General features: G+C 40.4%; 1 protein-coding gene across 4 annotated transcripts in view; it reads left to right on the top strand.

Moving 5' to 3' along the window:
- The window catches only part of pard3bb (par-3 family cell polarity regulator beta b), a 259,615-nt gene that overhangs the window by 127,918 nt on the left and 109,982 nt on the right, over nucleotides 1–21,715 (top strand). For 3 of the 4 annotated variants that reach the window (XM_083537986.1, XM_083537984.1, XM_083537985.1), the window contains exons 13-16: nucleotides 4,791–4,961; nucleotides 10,858–10,990; nucleotides 18,113–18,206; nucleotides 19,049–19,158. In XM_083537986.1, the coding sequence (XP_083394112.1) occupies nucleotides 4,791–4,961; nucleotides 10,858–10,990; nucleotides 18,113–18,206; nucleotides 19,049–19,158 (508 nt within the window). The remainder of the gene's footprint in view (nucleotides 1–4,790; nucleotides 4,962–10,857; nucleotides 10,991–18,112; nucleotides 18,207–19,048; nucleotides 19,159–21,715) is intronic. The other variant, XM_083537987.1, reaches the window with a different exon arrangement.

The following is a 21,715-nucleotide window of genomic DNA, read 5'->3' as shown; positions in this document are numbered from 1 at the left end:
ATGTTGGTCCTGTACCAAAAAGCATAGCTACATGTCAGCTGCATTAATGAAGACAGATGAACTCTGAGCCCTCAGGTTAAACAGGAGCTCTTAGTAGAGGCTTTCAATAGCCTAATGACCGGCAACAGTTGCAGCTGGCATTTTCCCCTGACCCCTGACCCTAGTGGCCCTTGAATTTGACCTGAGACTAGCAGCAGGGTGCCTTGTGCACATGGGCCTTAGTATATAGGACAGAGTATACAGGCTACACAGCATTAGTGATTACCACTCATGTTAAATTCCCATAACGCAGTTTATGCAACCCAAAATAGTGTTTGATACTCTATTGCCAAAAGTTTGCGGACACCTGATCATTAATATATAGTATGTGCTTTTTAAGCATCTGATGTAGGTGAGTTGAGGAGGTCTGGGGTGCAGTCAGCCTTCACATTCATCCCAAAGGTGTTCACTCAATAGGGTTGAGGTCAGAGCTCTATAGCAGGAAATCTTCCACTCCAACCCATGCAAAGCATCTCTTCCTGGAGCTCGCTTTGTGCACAGGGGCATCGCCATGCTGAAGCAGGTTTGGTCTCCTAGTTTAAGTGAAGGGAAAATTTCATGCTACTGAATCCAGAGACACTGTATATTATTGTGTGCCTTCAGCTTTTCGATAACAGTTTGGTAAAGAACAAAATATGGCCAGAAAATTCAGAGGTCCTGATAAGTTTGTCCATATTGTGTATATCAGTGAATAATGGCTTCGCTGGTGCAAGGTTTTCCCACTATATTTGGAAATAGGTAAAGTCAGTTCCACACTGTTGTTCTGTTTTCTTTTTGTGTCCTTCCTGCCTTCTAAATTTGCACCTACGTTCTTGGTATTTGGCCATTTCTTTTCTAGAGAGAATGATAGTAGTTCTCTATCAATAAATATAACCAGATCCTGGTTCACTAGGTCTCAGAATGCAGTTTAGTCTAAAAACTCTGTTGGAGAAGGGGGTGTGTGTGTGTGTGTGTGTGTGTGTGTGTGTGTGTGTGTGTGTGTGTGTGTGTGTGTGTGTGTGTGTGTGTGTGTGTGTGTGTGTGTGTGTGTGTGTGTGTGTGTGTGTGTGTGTGTGTGTGTGTGAGAGAGAGAGAGAGAGAGAGAGAGAGAGAGATTTTTTTTTTTGTGGTTGTTTCTTTGCTATTGTGAATTATTAGGGCCAAAATGTCTATATAGGAAAACATTCTATATTGTGTGGCAGCATAGTCCTGACAGTGGAAAATACTCAAAGCCAAGTGCCTATTGTTTTCTCAAACTATGACTGAATTAAACCATTTTCTGCAGTCACTGTGTGGTTATGGTTAGAATAAAAGAGAACAGGTATGGGCTATTGCATATAGATATTTACACACATGTACGTTACATTTGTAGCCATATACAGTAAATGGCACTCTGGTAGGTGTTGATTTTTTATATCAGCAGCTTTGACAGTAGTGATTGTAATCAAAATATGTGCATTGATGCGATCATTTTAATTGGTTATTTAACAAAGTATTTATAACACTTCGATCAATAAACCTTAGTAGTAATTTCTTATGCTGGGGTTATTGCTTTTTTTTTCTTTGATTTTTTATTTGACATTTATTGAAGAATGGTTTGAAAGATAGCACATTTCCAGACACAGGAGAGTTTCCAGGACCGGGGGGTTCACACTTTTCAGTAACACTTCAGGTATGGCTTTTTATAGCTGCAGTAATGTAAGTGATCGCAGGAGCCGATGTGTCCAACAGATGTTCCAGAATATGAATTGGGAATTTGGTCTATAAACGTTTAAAAAAAAAAAACACAATGTTTTGTTCACTCGGGAAGTTGAATAGTAAAGTCATAGATAATGTTGATTATTACTTATCATTTTATATAATGTTATATTAAAATGAACATATTATAAATCAAGGCTGATATCCGTTACTAATTCCTAATTGAAAAGTATCGACGTATTGATCATTAGTGTGTAGTCTTTGATTAGGTCCTCGAATACTACTAAAGGCTCCTTGTGAGAAGTTTGCTGAAATCCATCCTGTTTGTCCATATGTGCTGCGAGGCAGGAGGGGGAATGTCACACTTTTTTTTTCTCTCATCATCCTCCTTATGTTAAGTCCATGTGATCACAGGGTATTTTTAGATCCTCTTATCAAGGAGGAGGTGTGTGTTTGTGTACGCGCGAGCGTGTTTCTATGACTGCGGTTTTACACGTGTAAGAGTTTACATATGAAGTCGAGAACTACTTTGTGTATAAATGAAGGAGGCTCTCAGTGAGTCACTTTAGTGATGCCGAAGCACTTAATAACTTTAAAGGTGCCCTTTCACTCCCTGAGCTCTCATATCATCCAGGGCAGCATTCAGACTGCTGTGAAAAGCAGAGGTAGTGAGGGATGTTCACGCTCTCTCTCTCTCTCTCTCTCTCTCTCTCTCTCTCTCTCTCTCTCTCTCTCTCTCTCTCTCTCTCTCTCTCTCTCTCTCTCTCTCTCTCTCTCTCTCTCTCTCTCTCTCTCTGTGTGTGTGTGTGTGTGTACTAAAAGGCCTGTTGTTCCTAATGTAGCCCCTGATGACACTATGCTGTAATTACAGAGCAGAGCTAGGCTAGCTTCAGCGCATTAAAGCTAATTAAAAACTCTCTGTGCCCATGCTAATTAGCTGGAAGTGTCCCGAGTCTGTGGGTGGGATGTGTCTTCTCCCTTGACTCGTGATTGAGGAAGAAGGTAGAAAGAGTTAGCAGGCATCCATAAATAGCAGATTTATCGACGCAGCCACTAAAATCACAAAGCAGATGGAAAAAAAAAAAAGTTATCAGAACTGCTGAACTTTATACACTTTGCAAAGAAGCTATGATTTTTACCTGAGTTATACAGAAAAATACAGCCCAAAGAGCCATTTATTTCAGTAAAAAGAAATAGTGAAAGTAGTGATTAGTAGTTCAGTGTGAATGAAGTAAACTTTCTCACTGTGATTGACTTTACAGGAGGCCACTGAATATGATCACTGAGAAAATGTTCATTTTTGTACCATCACAATAAAAGATTTCCATTTGAACATTGATGGATGAAATTTAATAACACTAATAATGTGCTTTTATTGCTGGTAGCTATGGGACCAATGAAGTAAGGAAACGTACAGTAAAATAGATCAGCTACGCTCGCAGCACGGAAACCTCGTGAAATGAACAGTATGCTCACACAGCACTCTTTTGAATCACATCACACCTCTTTTAAATAACGAAACCTTACAATCGCTTTGCTTGCATTGCTAATGAAGGTTGAACCGCACTGTTTCCACAGAAAGTCTGGAACAGTTAACGTAATTTTGTGTTAAATGTTTCAATTACACACGTTAATATATGATTGGCTCAACTGTCAGGAAGGCCTTAAAAGTTCTGACCTAAAGTATAGCGTTTTGAACGTTGTAACTCGGCTGAGTCTGGACCTGACTGGGATTAGTGTTTAATTCCATTTGACATATTTTCCAATGTGATTCATCAAGCTGTTTTTTTTTCTTTGAACAGCTGTAAGTGTTTAACCTTGAACATGTAAACACAAGAAAGACATTGTCTTAAAGCAGGCCAGGTTTAATATTGGTAATGAAAATGGGTAGGATTATGCTGATGAATCCCATATTATAGAAGGTTCATGCATGAACTGTTTATTATTAGAATCAAAACTAAAAAAAATTTCTGCAGTTTAACAAGAAGGTTTGGTTAGCTGGTGAAAGATTTAAAAATGTTGACTAAGAGGTCCATCCATCCATCCGTCCATCCGTCCATCCATTGTGCACTTGTACAATAAGCCAGTAAAGGAGTGTTAGTGCTCTCTGTGGCTTTGCCAGTTCTGTTTGTGGGTGTATATTTCTTCAGGATGTACTGATGTCCCGCTGGGTATTTATTTATTTTTTTTTGCTTAATGAGCCACGTGCTGCAGGCTGGGTTGTGTTTTCACACCCAAGGGGCGTTACGCTCTAGTCCACTTCCGAATGCGAGTTCTCATATACATTCCAGCTACTGGTCAGTTCACACCCTTTCCTTTGTTTCGTAATCAACGCTTTTTTTAGGGTAAGATGGTGTCAAAAAAAATAAACAAATAAAGGATGTCACTCGAAAGAAGAACGGGGACATGTGATGGAACGGTTCCTTTTCTGACTGTTTGACAATAAGAGCTCATTTGCCGTGGTGTCAGGAGGGCAGATCTGCTCAGCCAGAGGCCACTGTAATGATCCTCACCATCTCCAGCCAAGCAGCCATAGTCACACAGCTACACCTCATTTAGCCATGACATTTCCATCAGGACACACAGTTAATAACCGGGGGTTATAGGTCAGTGAGACTGGGACACACACTCACACACACACACACTCTCTCTCTCTCTCTCTCTCTCTCTCTCTCTCTCTCTCTCTCTCTCTCTCATCGTTTCTGTACATAATTGTAATTTATGGCTCTAAGACACATTTATGATACTCATTTACATTTGAATCTCATGCATATCATCTCATTATACTGTACATTATCACAGTGTTTGAATGCACTGATATGGGAAAATAAATAGCAGTGTGGTATCAATAATCTCCTTTAACATGATTACTTTCATATAATAACACAGCTGTTTAAGTGTTTTATTCTCCTAATACCATTTTTCTTTTCCAGGTTATGATATGATTGTTTAAAACATCCTCAATAGAATGTATTGCTGTTATCATGTATGTATGTAATCCAAATCGCAGGAACCGTCCGTGACCTGTGCATCGCTCAGTTCTTGTGTTGTTGTTGTCTTTCTTGATTGCGCAGGACGGCCGCTTGCGCGTCGACGACCAGCTGCTTGGCGTGAACGGAGAGACGCTCTTGGGAAAGTCCAACCACGAGGCCATGGAGACGCTGCGCAGGTCTATGTCCATGGAGGGGAACCTTAGAGGGATGATCCAGCTTGTTGTTCTCCGAGCATTATCGCCCTCCAACCAGGTAAGTCCCGAGTGCTGCTAACTCAGCCACTTCATCTAACTATACTTTGTGTCTTTTTATGATTTTCTTGCTTCTCAATGAAACACCAGTCCATTGAGCAGTTCAGTCACAGGTGTTGATTATTCATAGTTGAAGTGCATTTTCCTGACTGTGTGCCGAGGTTCTCCTTGACTGAGGTCAGAGCTACTCCTCAAGGGAAAGCAGAATCACTGCACTGAGGCACAAAGTCTTTTTTTGTGAGCTTATCAGCTGTCATTGTGAGTGTGTGTATACATATACCCCCCCCCCCCACACACACACACACACACACACACTCAAGTGTGCGAGTGCAGAATTGAATAAGGCTGGGGTGGACAGTGGAGTGTTAGTCCTGCGTGTCAGTGGAATTAAAAAAGCGGGATGAATACTGAAAGGTGCAGAGCAGCAAACCTGACTCGGGCTTCCTTTTTTTTCCGTTACATCGTTCTCTCCGGACTGAACCTTGCTGACGATCTCTGTGTTCTGTTGCTGCTCCTTCGCCCACACATGAATACCAACCAGCGCTGCTGTTTGATCCATTAAGCCCAGAGTTTAACACGTTCCCACTTTGAGGCCACAGTGGGAATAGGGTTTTCATCACTCCGGCAGCACTCACACTTCCATGACGGTAGCACTTCAGAGCCTTCACTTGGGCTTTATAAGGGTTAACCCACCACCAATAGTGCAGCAGGGAAGACCAACCGAAACGGTTTGAACCAGAGTGGCATCGACCACACAGCAAGTCCCAGAATTGGTCATCGTTGATCATGAAGAGGACATGCAACATGTAGCTGAAAATTTTTTATAAAAAAATGACAGCGACATTTGACTTGTACAGACGCGTAACACTGATGCAGGTCATAAAAGGTTTAGCCCTGTGATAAAAAAACATTAGTTAATAAGAAATGGTGCAGTACACATATAATCATGAGCAGGCAGATATTGATAGTGTACTACGCTTAGTACCAGTCATGGCCTTTCCCAGGATTCACTCTGCTGTGACGAAGCTATAAATATGGCAGCGCAATCTTTTTAAAATCAATAATCGCCCATATCTCCCAAACATGGTAGTTGTCTCTGTATATAGGCCTGGCAGATAGTATTGATTTGCTAACATCATACTTTTGAGGCGAGTGCTCGAATAAATGACTCTAGTCATGTGACCAATTCCACCACTCGCATGAAAAACGTTAACCCCAAGTCCAGACGACGTTTAGTTGATTTTATCGTCATTCTGTGATCGAACGCACGTTTTCTGACGTCCGGCCACAGGTTTTTTGGGTTGATAAATATTTGTAGGCTTAACTTATCAGCTTTAATAGAAATATATTAAAAGAGAAGTTTAAAGGAAACTGTTACTTTTTATATTTAAATGAACTGGAATGTGATTCCTGCCTCTGCGTGAAAGCAGTACATTTTCCTAAAACCAACAAGACAGTAAGGAAAGTGATTTGACCAGACACCTCGCCACCCCTCCACTTTCACCTCATCAGTTCCCCTGAGCGAGTGGAATTTACCTCCAGCTGAGCGTTAAAGCCTGTCCTCCTCTCCTGCATCTGTCTCAGAGGCCACCATATGCTCGTCTCGGGACACACAAGCATACACACACAATCACAACCGGGCTACACACTCCTCTAAGCCTCCAGCTGCTCCTAAATGGTGTGTAATTAGGCTGGACACTGAAGCGGCCCCTGTGGCCAAAGGAGTGAGTCTTACTGCAGACCCTCTGTTTGAAGCTGGGACTCTTCCTAAAAATTAATGCTCTATGGGCTGTGAAAGAGCAGTCCTGGTGTTGATTCGGGTGTAACGGAGGACAAAGGAGCTGGAGCTGATGGGATGTTGTTGGTCTCCTGTGTAATGAACGGATGTGGGCACAGGCAGCTGTGTGTTTGTGTGTGTGTGTGTGTGTGTGTGTGTGTGTGTGTGTGTGCACCACAATACTGCTATGTCATGGTGTTGCATCATGTAGACTATGAGTTCTGCCTGCAGTTTTAAGATCATTACTGACCAAAAGTAATCAGTAGAGTATAGGATGCCCAAATGGTTTTATTTATAACTCATCTCTCGTAAACAATTGTGAAAGAAAACGGCTAAATAAAATCATTTAAACATGTAGTGTACAATGTGCAATAATGTGACACTTTTTATTTTATTTTTTTATTGCAGCTCATAAAATCCATGCCCATGTGACCCTGTGACCACAAACCAATAGCACTTAATGCCACTTGTGTTACCAGTATTACCTGGGACTGAAATTCACCCTCACACAGGTGATCTGTTGAGCTTTCACGAGTCTCTATAAGCCATCGAAGCTCAATTCCATCATCTTTTTTTTACTCTTGCAACTTTTACTGAATGAAATAATAAGGTGCCTGTGGTTTCCTTCCTGAAACCGATGTTGCACCTGTACAAGCTACCAGAACAGCTTCAGTGCACCTTGCTACAGATACTACACGTCTCTTGAACTGCATAAGAGGGATGAACATTGTTCTTTACCACCATTCTGATGATGGTGTTGTATTTGGTGATGATTGTAAAGGCATAGTGTATGTTTTAAACTGATTGAATCGTCATCAGATTGTTCAGTGAGCTCCTGTGCCCTGTGGATATGGGTGGAGTCATCCTGCAAAAGACCTTATGATCAAAGGATGCAGTCAGAAGAACTTTGGATTAATTTGCAGCGACACTTTCCAAAGTGTGTGTGTGTGTGTGTGTGTGTGTGTGTGTGTGTGTGTGTGTGTGTGTGTGTGTGTGTGTGTGTGTGTGTGTGTGTGTGTGTGTGTGTGTGTGTGTGTGTGTGTGTGTGTGTGTGTGTGTAAGAGAGAGAGAGACATCCAGGCCGTGTCCACATCTTCAGAAGAGTTTCCAGATTCACCCTGACACACCGGTCACAATAAAACAATGACCGTAGGAATCGGTATATGGATTTGTATATTGTGTCTCGATCCTAGGCATTGGAAATCCATCCGAGAGAGCCATCATTGAAAATGCATCTGCATGTTCTCTCCCGAGTGCCATTCCGTCCTCCACAACAATTTTTTGTCTATTTTGTGACTTCACTAATTATACAGTAAGAGCTTTTTCCAAACACGCCTGAGTTTTGCAATTCCTTCCCCCACTGTAAAAAAACTGTGAGGAGAAAGAGAAAAATAAATTGCAAAGAAAGATCCATAGAGAGCACCCAAGTTACAATACGCAATAGCAGAATTTTTTTTTTCCACTGTCTTCTCTTCAGACTCAATGCTTTGAAGCAGCAACCAGATCTAATCACATCCTTTTCAGCAGCACCATCTAAATACCTGTGATAATCTCATTAGTGTGCAGGCACTAATAATGGGGAATGTTCCAGGGAGGAGCTGGAAGCCCGAACACTCCCCCTAGTCAGAGGGCAGAGCTGCCCAATGTGTGCCAGTGCTGCAGGGGGGTGAGTGGACCTGCCAGCATGGTTCTGTTTTACACAGCAGGAGGAAATGCGACCTTTGTTGTGCTGATTAAGACAGAATTGGAGACTGTTGTGGCTTGTACTGCTGGATCCTGGAGCTGAGAGAGTGCGCACGCACACACACACACACACACACAGAGGGAGGCACAGGCCATGGGAACTGTACCAGAATACTGTTCGTTCACTGTCTTGACAACCACAGTACTAAAACGCACTCACAGGGACGTACAAACACTCAGTTGTCTTTCATTCTTTCTCCCTTTTCTCATCCTGTTTTCTTGCTTGTCTTTCAGTGAAGGAAGTGAAACTCTTTTCCTTGATGGTTCCCTCCCTGTCTCTGTCTCTATGCTCATTCAGTTAGGAAGGATACATACGCAGACTGAATGTACTTATTTAATTTCGTTTCTTTTTCATTTCTTTTCATATCTAGACTGTTATCCTCCAAAGAAATAACGACTCATCATTTTTTTTTTTTAACCCCACTCTCCTGTACTCGGTCCGAGTGCAGCACTTTGGCAGAGCTTAAAAAACATTTTGACGAACACACTAATTCTGCATAAAAATTTTCGGAGGTTTTTTTTTTTTGCTGTCTCAGCCCATGGCTACACATTCCGTCTGTCATTTCTGGTAGCTTTGCAAGTCTTAAGCTTCTCTGATCTTTGTGATCTTTGGCTCTTGTAGCACTGTAACAGCAGCAGCACATTTTTCTTTCTTGTCTTCACCCCTTGGCATTTCAAATGCTGTTCTGATATACTGTGCACTATTGTTTGTATTACCATTTGTTTTTTTGTGTAATGCAATTATATCCTCTCTCACAGGTTATTGCCCGATATTTCCTGACTTGTGAATTTTCACTCTGTGTTTTCTAAGAATATAAATAAATAAATAAATAAATAAATAAATAAATAAATAAATAAAAAGCATGGATGCCGTATCAGGATCCCCCATCGATTCTTCGCTGTAATCTCATTTCAGGGCCGGCGCTGGCTTTCTTTTTCATCCCCATCTCCCTATTCACGCTGAGCCTTCCCATGGACTTGATTTCTGTATGTTGTAGCCTTTCCGCCTCGCTCAAAAAATGAAAATGCCGTTCTTAGAACCTGATGAATCATAGTTTGCTGTAGAATAGCAAGGGATTGTTATACAGAATTCATACTTGGGTGTTTTTTTTTTTTAGAATTTTATTGTTTTATTTTTGTGCCTGACCTTCATCTAGGTAAATGTTAAACCATATTTTTCTCCAGAGCCGCAATCAGACTTCACTAGCTGTGTGTGTGAGATGTGCTCTGTCAGTCACGTAGATGAAAACAGGAAAATTAAATCTTTGGAACTTACCATCATGTAACTTACTGGAAGAAGGGAAACTTTTGGAGCTTAATTTGGAAATCACCTGCTATAATTAAACGGACTGTTGGTGCCACCTAGATGAGAACGAGTTCCCTTTTGAGTCTGGTTCCTCTCAAGAAGCCTCTTGCTCATATCAATGCGGGAAGATTTTCCATTGCCACTGTGGCCACTGACTTTCTCATCAGCAGCGGTGGACAAAATACACAAACCCCATGTAGTTGAGTAAAATATAGAGATACAGTAGATAAAATATGACTCCAGTAAGTGTGTCCCTTTAAACTTTCACTTGAGTAAAAGTACAAAAGTATTTGCCTTCAAATGTACTTAAGAATTCAAACTACAATCATTTATTATGGCTCTAATGTTCCTATTATCATTTTTCGTGACGACACTTTGCGAATCTTAATGAGCCACGGATTGATTATTTATTAAAATCATCATGAACCTTCGTTTTAACGACTTCAAAAACAATCACGCAAATGCGTCAACAGGTGCTGTCAGGCGTTTTTTCCACTCTAAATGTTCTGCTTGCTGTTGAACTGATGCTGAACTGTATGTTGATGTTAAGTTACGTCCGATTTGGCAGAATGGAGCTGATAAAAAGTTAAATATACACGGAAAAGCTACTGAAATGCAGTAACGAATTGCATTTCATTCCTTCCTTTCCAACGCTGCCAACAGGGATAAACTTAGTGCTCACTTTTGTATTCGCAATCTATTAAATTCTGTGCTTTAGAAATAAACGGAATTGATTTGACGGATTAGTTCCTCCGCTCACACCAGACGTTTATTAAACACAGCTTTTAAGTGTATATTTCTGTGTCAGTCGTTTGCATTATATTTATTTATTTTTTAAACCACAGTTGCCGGCTGCTTGCTTCACCTTTGTTTTGGATGGGACATCTGATGAGAATTGTGGCTTTTAAATTTTTTCTTCGAATTGATATCATATCAGAGTCCAAGAATTATATTTTTCTTGCCAAAAATCGACCCTGAAACCTCAAGACCACTTCTCTTTTCCATTGTGTTATTGTTAAATGAATAAAAGCTGATACAGTTTTAGCTCACGCTCTCTCCTCCATTTTGCAGGAGTACCCGGACTCCCGGAGAATCCTCAATCGATCCTTCGATAGCTGCGTGGGCCAGGCTGCACTCTTCAGCCAATCAGAGAGCCCCGTGCAGCCCCATACGGTGATGAACAACATCTTTGAACGATCTGTGGGTGAGTCAAAGAGCCGGCGCTGTCTGTCATGTGACAAATAAAGCTGTGAGGGACTTGACACAAATGAAAATTTCAATTCGGATTCATTCAAACTATTGCCAGTATTTTGTAGTTAAATATGATTTCCATGGTGATTGCAAGCACTTTTCATTTACACGTTATGCTGTTGAGCTTTCTGACACACAGGACTGGTGCAGTTCTCAACATTTTGTATGTAATTCATTGAATGTCATTCTTTACATGCGGTATTTAGTTCTGTTCCTAAAGTGAAACATATTAACACATGCTACATTATGCCATATGAATGCAGTTTTAAAATAGTTCAAAACTGTTTCTTTGGCTGGTTATATTGTGTTTATATATTAAAGCAAAAATATTCATCTAAAATGTAAAATTTGTTTTCTAACCTTTGTCAGCCTGCAATAATAATAATAATAATAATAATAATTAAAAAAGTTTAGTTTTCTGACTTTAGTTTTATTGTGAATAAAATACAATAGCATTAATAACTCATACATTTGGTTGTTTGGTACCGAAACCAAATGCCCTTCAGAAACTTAGCTTTCTTCTGAGGTTACCAAGAGAACTGAACCTGGACAGGGAAGAGCAGCGAGAATCAATGGAGATAAAACTCTGATGCTATGTTTTGTTTCATTCAATACAGGAGACATTTCAGTGCACATGTGTGTATCAAAAATAAAATATTCATCATCTGGTAGCACTTACATTCTCTAAGGCCTAATAACATTTCCACATATTCAATCCTGCACTCCCTCCATTAAGAAACTGACTTTGTCTTTGGATTGAATTGGCTTTAGCTACATGGATTTAAAAAACACACAAAAAAAAAAATATATATATATATATATATATTTATATATATATATATATATATATATATATATATATATATATATATATATATATATATATATATATATATATTTTTTTTTTTTTTATTGTATTTGTTTTTACACTTACAATATTGCACACATTAGACATTAGGCTAATATTCTAGCACAGTAGCTCTTACATGTGTCAATGAGCTCATGATCTTGCAGAGTAAACCAGCAACATCTCAACCATCTTTATTATTATTATTATTATTATTATTATTATTATTGTGACGACTTATTCAGGTTTCAGTTATTTGAATTCTATTTTGAAAACCTAAGACGCAGTTCCACTATTTATTTTTTGCCTGAAGACCCCACTGTTTTGATCATTTGCCAAATTGGAATGTGTTCCACCTCGATTAAGTACAAATTCATTATGAAATGAAAAACAGACACAGGCACTCGGCTTACTAAAAAAGCGTCTGGATTTAAAGTAGCCGCATCACAAGATGTCTTGGCGTATTCTGCGTTATTGGGGATGTATAATGTGGAGCCCAACACTGTAAGTGTGTCATAGACGTTCGTTTGCCTCCTCTTTATCTCCCCTATGCCTCGACAGCCTCGGCAGCGTGTTGAAAAAGCCGGGAATTCGGAGCGCATTTGCAATTCTTTTCATGTAAAATAGTGATGTGTGTAGCCTGTCGCATGAGCCATCCCCTCAGCTGAACATAAAAGAGAAGTAATCCTCCTCTAGGATTTCAGCTGCACCCCAAGCAGGGTTCAAAGGGGCCGCTGCACTGTTGTGTATCCGAAAATTGTGCGTGCGTGCACCCTTTGGCTTCTGCGTACACATACACTTTACCTCATCTCTCATTTAGACTTGTAGAACAGCTTTTCCCCACTTTTCTGCCTATTGCTAATGTATTACTGCTGATTTTCACATTTCATAACTATGATTTTTACATTTTTTTCTGCAACTATTCTCTCTTTCTCTTTCTGCCTACGAGCCAGCTGGGAATAATGTAAGGTACGACCTCCTCATGACTAAAGCAAAAAACAAAACAAACACAAACAAATAAATAAATAAACGGATGCTTGTTTCTTTTCTTTTTGTGCTGTGTTTACTTCATGTGCTTGTTTCGCATTTCCATCTCCTGACCTTGCGATCGTTATGTTAATGTCGTGTTTTTTTTATGTAATTTTTTTTTTTTTTATCTAGGCCGCGTGTGGAAGCGCGCTTCAATAATGCGGCCTGCTAAACACGTAGAATAACAAACAATTTCAACCACGTAACTTTCAGTTCAAAAGAACGCCAAGGGTTTGGTTCTGCAGGGTTCAGCACTGCGAGCTAATGCAGTGTGCGCAGCGACAATTACACACAGCTGCGTGAGTTTGTAAAGGAAAGTTAATGAGTGTATATGTGTACATGTTTATGCACGATGGCTCCCAGTAGACGGAGCATCCCCGGGAGACGAGCTCACAACTGGAAGTCAGTATACGAGTGGGCACAAAGAAAACTTTGAAAGAAGTGTGAGACATAATCTAAAAAAAAAAAAAAGCCAAAAATCACAATATATGATTTTTAAACTATTTATTTTTATGATTTATTTGTATAATACAGCTGCAAATAAGTATTTGAACACCTGTCTATCAGCTGTCTAACACCTGACTACATAATAAATGTAGTGGAGGTGGACATTTTAAAGGCAGACCTGTTAGTCTGCCTTTAAAATGTCCACCTCCACTACATTTATTATCCTAAATTAGATGCACCTGTTTGAGGTCGTTAGCTGCATAAAGACACCTGTCCACCCCATACAATCAGTAAGAATCCAACTACTAACATGGCCAAGACCAAAGAGCTGTCCAAAGACACTAGAGACAAAATTGTACACCTCCACAAGGCTGGAAAGGGCTACGGGGAAAAAAATGTCCACTGTTGGAGCAATCATTAGAAAATGGAAGAAGCTAAACATGACTGTCAATCTCCCTCGGACTGGGGCTCCATGCAAGATCTCACCTCGTGGGGTCTCAATGATCCTAGGGAAGGTGAGAAATCAGCTCAGAACTACATGGGAGAAGCTGGTCAATGACCTGAAAAGAGCTGGGACCACCGTTTCCAAGGTTACTGTTGGTAATACACTAAGACGTCATGGTTTGAAATCATGCATGGCACGGAAGGTTCCCCTGCTTAAACCAGCACATGTCCAGGCACGTCTTAAGTTTGCCAATGACCATTTGGATGATCCAGAGGAGTCATGGGAGAAAGTCATCTGGTCAGATGAGACCAAAATAGAACTTTTGGGTCATAATTCCACTAAACGTGTTTGGAGGAAGAAGAATGATGAGTACCATCCCAAGAACACCATCCCTACTGTGAAGCATGGGGGTGGTAGCATCATGCTTTGGGGGTGTTTTTCTGCACATGGGACAGGGCGACTGCACTGTATTAAGGAGAGGATGACCGGGGCCACGTATTGCGGGATTTTGGGGATCAACCTCCTTCCCTCAGTTAGAGCATTGAAGATGGGTCGAGGCTGGGTCTTCCAACATGACAATGACCTGAAGCACACAGCCAGGATAACCAAGGAGTGGCTCTGTAAGAAGCATATCAAGGTTCTGGCGTGGCCTAGCCAGTCTCCAGACCTAAAACCAATAGAGAACCTTTGGAGGGAGCTCAAACTTCGTGTTTCTCAGCGACAGGCCAGAAACCTGACTGATCTAGAGAAGATCTGTGACCTTGACCTCTGTAATTGCAAACAAAGGCTACTGTACCAAATATTAACATTGACTTTCTCAGGTGTTCAAATACTTATTTGCAGCTGTATCATACAAATAAATAGTTTAAAAATCATATATTGTGATTTCTGGATATTTTTTTTTTTAGATTATGTCTCTCACAGTGGACATGCACCTACGATGACAATTTCAGACCCCTCCATGATTTCTAAGTGGGAGACCTTGCAAAATAGCAGGGTGTTCAAATACTTATTTTCCTCACTGTATATATATATATATATATATATATATATATATATATATATATATATATATATATATATATATATATATAATAGTAATAAGGTGTTTTTTTTGTAACATCAACTGTTTTATTCTCACCATCTACATGAGTAGGACAATCTGCCAAAGAACTCCTGTTCTCACTTATATTATAGCAGCAATAAACAGTTGTTCCCCCACCAGCTTTTCTCTTTTTCCCCTCCCCTTTTTGAATTTAATGCGACAACAAAACATCGCTTGTCACGTTAACGAGAAAAAGCAACTCTTCCGTCTGGAAGAGTCTGCAGTTTGAGGAAAATGTAGTACCATTATACTACTATACAACTATAACAAATCTACAAGTAATTTTACAGATGAAATCGTTCCAGAAAATGAATCAGCAAATTCCAGTATCACTGTGGTGTAAATCGGCAAATACATTTTGTAAAATTTGGTGTAAATGTTGTCTTAGGACAAAAATATATATATATTTTTTCAAAAGTAACAACATGGTTGAAATGTTTTCTATATTATTAATGACAGGGAAACATGTGTGTTCCCCAAAGCCCCCACCCCCCGTTTTCTTTATGTCGGTTTAATGTTCTAATGCATTGGTGTGTAAAAAAAAAAAATAAATAAATTCTGGCTCCTGATGATAAAATCTAGATGCGCCAATCTAGATAAAAGTGGTGATGTGTATTTCATCCTTCGTCACATCCCACACACCTGAGCTGCACAGAGCCCTCCCCTTAGTAAATCTATGCACAGTTTAAAACGTGTTGGCGGAATAGGAATAGTCTTGATAAGGAGCGTTTCCAGTGCTTCTGCTTTGCTAAAGGTTTGTGTAGTTTAGGATTAATAACCCTGCTCCAGCTCAAAGAGCCATTGATCCATCATTTTCAGCGGAAACGTCTTATTCTAGTCGTGCTATTTCACATTTGGGCTGATAAATATCTGTTTGTGCCGAGTGCGCCATCACGAGTGTTCGGAATACAGAGTGGTTTGAAGAGACCCTCGGTTTCGCTCACTTTAACATCAGTTCATCTTTATTGAAAGTTCTGTTCGAGTGTGTACGAGTGTGTGCGCGTGGCTGATGAATCACCCTCACCCTCTGCCACACAAACAGATGAGAGATGTGCTAATACTAATAAACAGTCATCGCTGTGCGGGATCATGAGTAATGATGACTGGTTGGCCTGTGCGGAGCTGCCTGATCTGTTCGTTTGTCAGAAGCGATTTCAAGCCCCATGGTGCCAAAGCACAGCTACTCCGTCACCGAGACAGAAAGCAGCTCACTTTCCCGGCTACACACACCACACCGAACACAAGCTTCATTCCGCAGTCCACAGATTGTGTATTTAAATGGAATGCTTTGTTTTCAAAAAAAAAAGTCCCAATAATAGTGAGAGCATTAGACTACCCACAGGGAAGAGTCTGGTGTTTAACACGGGGCAGTACCCAGACTTTTTGTACCCGCTTTTCTTATGCCTTTCCTGATTCACACATGGCGAAATGAGCACAGAGACATTGAGACACATGCAAGAAGTTCCATAACCACAGCTCCTTGACCCAAGATTGATGCTAGCTGGTTGCTCCTGTAGAGACAGTAAAGACACAGCTGCAGGGTTTTTTTTTCTTTTTTTTTTTTTTTTTGCCTCTTCAGAGCTAGGACAAATGTATTCGAGAGTGTTTGGATTGGACACAAATTGAATAAGTATAGGACGAGTCTTCACATTTTCTTTCCCCGTTTCCTCAGTAATAGACCGTTTACTTTCAGTGCTATGACTCGATTCCTTTTTTGAATTAGCGCTGTGCTTACGATTCCACCAACATTGTTTACATTCATCAGAACAATCAGACGGCAACTTGTCAACTCTTATTCCTTTATTTACTATATACAAGGCATTCATAGGAAGTAGATTATATAGATCAATTAGATGAGTTTGAATAGATATTTAGGTGTGTTTGCATGATAAAGCAGTCATTTTTGAAGGTTTTTCTTTTGTTTTTGTTTTCCATTTCTAATTGACGGAAGTGTGCTTACGTATATGATAAACATCCCTCATTAGAACTGCCCAATTTGTTCCCTATTTTGGTCAGCTGCCAAGTCCCATCCACCAGCCAGCTAAGATCATATGAAAGCTGCAAATAGGTGAGGCTAAAGGTGAACTCATGCTTCATATGAGCCAATCACACTCTTCCTTACTGTGTGTAGCTTGTAGAAAAAAAAAAAAAACAGCAGAAGCTCAGGAGTAGTAGAAAAAGAGGAGAGTTCAATGAGTCTATTATAAACTCTAATTGAACTGATAGACACTTTTGTCATAGTTTTTTACCAGACAAAAAGCTCTAGAACATAACCGAACGTGCATTTCATAGAGATTTGCTGGATCGTAGAAGAAAGCCGTGTTCACGCTCGCGTTCGGGCATTAGTCACTTCTGAAATGTCGATTTCTCACATCATTGTTTAAGCTAATGTAGACGGCGTGCTAAGCGTCTGCGAATCCGAGGCATTTGTTGTGATTTTCATGTCGTTGAACTCCAGACAAAGGCCCCCTGCTTTGAATCGAGCTCCACACTGTTCATTTTTTATGAGCTTTAATCACGGCAGTCAAAAATTGGTTTAAATCTCACTCAGATCACGCTGTGGCCATGGGTGAAATTGAGACACCTACGCAAACAGAAACAAAACGGATTATGCTGAATGGTGTCTCTTTGTCTAGTAAGGGAAAGGCCAGGAGGTGTTAAACTTCCCTGTTGCCGGGGAGAGCGGAGCAGTTGGACATAATCAGTTTAGGCAAATAGGACTCAAGCTGAGCCTTCAGTCTGGATATCTCTCTCTTTGTACTGTCATTTGCTCCCTCTGTTCATTCTCTTATTTATTGTTTCCCCCACCATGTCTGTCCTGGTCCCCTATGCAGGTTTGCTAAACACATTGTTAGACAGACCTACACACTCGCACACACACCATTTTAACTACGTTTACTGGGAGGTAAGAAATCCACGTCATCCTCTGCACCGCTGCCATTACCCTAAGCGTGAGTGATCATTAAAACGTGAGTGGCGATTGCACCATGTTACAGCTGATAATAGGCTCAGTCTCTGGGCGTCTCTCAGAGCAGCGGCCACACAGTCACCTCTCACCGCTCCGACTCTGACCCCAGCAGCCAGTGCTCAAATTAAACCGCATAATGTCCCTCAGACAGCTCAGTGAACGTCTCTAATGATGTTATTTTTTTCTTCTTTCCCTTTTACTCTCTCTTTCTTTCTTTCTTTTTTTCTTTTACAGTTTTAAATGGGGGTTACAGTGACGAGATAGGGTTCAGTCCTTATAGGCAGAACGGAGATCTGAACGGAGTCTTGAACCATCAGCCACATCAGAGGTAATTTTATTTAGTGATTAAATATACTGGGGGGGGGGGGGTGGAGGTTGTAAACTTTCTTAAGCGTACACATTTTATGCATTGAGTGTATCTTTTACACAGAAGAGTGTACATGAAGTGATTTTTTTTTTTTTCTATATTTTAATTATTGTGTAATTATGTTTAATGGTACAGCCACCTTTCCAGTTGAAACAAGTGAAGGAAATATGTAAATGGTACAAATGATGAGTACTATTTAGTACACTTTTGCTTTTAGAAATAAATACAAAATACAAAACAAAAAGACATGTGCGACATTTAGCGGACGCCCGTGTCCAGAGCGACGTACAAAAGTGCTTTGAGTCTCTAGCAATGAATAAATCTACACTGGAACACCAGATTACAAACTGAAGATAAATCAGACTACAACTCTTGATTTTTGTGCTAATTTAAGTATTTCAGGAAGAGGTAGGTCTTCAACAGTCGCTTAAAGATATTCAGGGACTCCGCTGTCCGGACATCTAGGAGAAGTTCATTCCACCACCTCGGTGCCAGAACAGAGAAGAGCCTTGAAGTGTACTTACCTCTCATTTCGAGATGAAAAGAGCATGATGTTAAATATTTTGAAGGCGTTCTTGTGAAGTATGGAATAGGTAAATGTAAAGAGAAAACTTGGATGGGTTCAGACTGAATTCTGCACGTGAATAGCAACTTAAAACAGATCTGTTTCCGGAAATACCAATGATTATTTCTAATCTTCAACCGTTTTGCTTTTGCTTCACATATTGGGACGTTTGTGTCACGCATTTCTGTTTCGTTTGTGCTCGTGTGTGTGTGTGTGTGTGTGTGTGTGTGTGTGTTAGTCTGGAGTGGGATTCGGGCCCATGCCCAGCTGAAAGCTCTCGGACCTCTCAACATCCTCAGGGCACGATGGAGCATCATCACATCAAATCTTCCAAAAGCATGGACCTGGGTAAGAAGCGGAGCAAAAGAAAAAAAAAAACCCGACTCACTCATTGGTTCTACAGCATTATGAGCAGAATTAAATGTAACAAAATGAGCGTTACACAGATCAGGAGGAAGGGTGCCAATAATTCTTAAACACAGACACTGTAGCTGTAGTGTGAATCAGAGTAGTAACAGCTATAAAACCTGGCTTTATAGAAATAAGGTAAGAGGGTAAAACACAGAGGGGCAGTAACTAACATTTATTGTTGCTGTGTGTGTGTGTGTGTGTGTGTGTGTGTGTGTGTGTGTGTGTGTGTGTGTGTGTGTGTGTGTGTGTGTGGGCATTTTGTCTTTTGAGGACAAAAACATATTGATTAAAAAGAGTGGGGATCTGTGCTGTCAGTGTATGATCAGTGTCTATGCTGCACCATATGTGTTTACCTTTTACCAATAAGCACACACTCATGTATTTGTGTGTACAGACCTGCATGGGCACCTCTTTAATGCAGAGAACACCCCATCTATATATATATATATATATCTTTCTTTCTTTCTTTCTTTCTTTCTTTCTTTCTTTCTTTCTTTCCTTCCCCCCGTTCTGATTTCCCAAAGAGAATAAGGATGCAGAAGCACTTAGCCTTCTCCAGCAATCTCTTTTTGATATGAAATGGCAACTCACCAGACTAAGTGCATGTCAGGAAGCAGATCAATGATCATCCCTACCGTAATGCAATTAATCTGTGTTCCGCGTTCAAATCTCGCTCAAAAATCTAATAAGAGGGGCCTCTTTCCTAAATGCATCACACTCGGACGCAAACTAAATCCGTGTCACATGATGGCGTTTTAACAAACACTTGTGAATGTATTAGGGGCCCTTTATTTAATCGAGGGCTGATGGCGTGTCTCTCTGGTGACCGCTGTCGCTGTCGCCATGGCGTCCAGCACACTGGGCATCGCAGTCGGCCCTGCATCCTTAATTTCTGTCTGCATTTTTAAATAATAATAATAATAATTATTAAAAAAATGTAATTCAATGCGGGATGCAAATATAAAATTTGCGGTTTTGGGCCGAGCCTGGTGCTATTAATAATGCAGACTTAGTTACATAGTTTATGAATAATAGAATGTTTGAATTGTGTTTTATTTGAATCTTTTGGCAGCAGGTATTCGTGTACTCGACACAGCATGAGCACTGTAGGGGATGGATCAAATCCCCACAGACCTGCGTGTGTAACACTATAAACCTGCGCAGGACTTTTAAACTTACTCCACAGCTAATAGCTTTGATTACTATTACATCCTTTTTTCTTTTTTTTTTTTTTTTTTTTTTTTTTTGAGTTCATTTACGAACATAAACGTTATTCCTATTTCACTTATTCACTTATGTTTGATTTTGTAATTGATTTTAAAGACTAGGTAATTGCAGCCATCTGGGAGCTCGAGTATGTAGAAGAGGGTCGGTAGAGCAATGGAACACACATGGAGGAAAGCGCTGTGTTAGGCCACTCAGGGTTGTGCAAACATGAGCAGGATGCCTGGCTTCATTTTTCTCAAAGGAGGCATGCGTTAGCTTTCGTTCATCTTCGCTTGGTAGCTATAGCGGCGATCACGAGTCGGAATTTTCAGGCTACCAAATTGCAGTGTAAAGATGGGGAAAATGTCTACGCAATAAATAAATACCATTGTGTCACAATATACAGTTGCTTCTGATTTGAAGGGATGCCAGGTTGGTGAGAATTCCCTAATCATTACTAATTAAATTCAACTTTCCAAATCGTCATATCGGTGACACGGTATAAGGGGCGCCGACTAGAAAAGATTGAACGAAATGTCTAATTAAAAACCAGACCTGCCAAATGTATTATATCATAGAGAAGAGAGTAATTGGATCGTGTTAACATTGTTTGGAGACTGACACACGAGTAAACGCTGGTAATTTATTTAGACAAACAGCCAAAAAAAATTAAAAACACCCCTACAGACGATCAACAACCTGTCAGGAGACTCATGAAGCAGGCTGAACACCACATCAGAAAATGTAATGCTTTCTGTTTTTATTTATTTATTTATTTAAAGATAAATTGACTGCCGAAAAAAATAAAAAAAAACGGGGATATCTCCTAAACATGCCCCTGCTCTCTGATTCCATTCCCGGTTTGCATTATGCTGTGTTTAGTTTGTAATATTACATAACAGCATGAGGCCCACCAATGCAATGTGTTTGTTTCGGGTTTTATTTCATCCACTGGTCTTGTTGGCCTGTGATCCTGCGAAATATAGATACAAACCCTGTATCGGTGATGCGGTGCACCAAAACATTACTCATAAAGGCGCGGGGTCATTTTTCCCCTACTTGAAAAAACATTATCACAAACGATGCTGGAGTGTATTCTGTGTAATATGCTTCAGGAGGAGGAAGTAACATTGCCTGGAGCATCTCAAGAGATTTACCATTGGCAAGGATAGCAGGCTAGGAAAGCAGGAAGTAATGAGAGTGAGGTCTGAGATTAGAGAGGTTCCCTCGGTTCCAATGAGATGAGAGGAAGCAGATTGGAAGAGCGAGCCCACCGGGCCATTGCCTC

This window comes from Silurus aristotelis (assembly GCF_946808225.1).
Source record: "Silurus aristotelis genome assembly, chromosome: 3".
Taxonomy (NCBI): domain Eukaryota; kingdom Metazoa; phylum Chordata; class Actinopteri; order Siluriformes; family Siluridae; genus Silurus; species Silurus aristotelis.
Note: the sequence above shows the minus strand (reverse complement) of the source record. Positions and strands in the feature narration are given on the sequence as shown.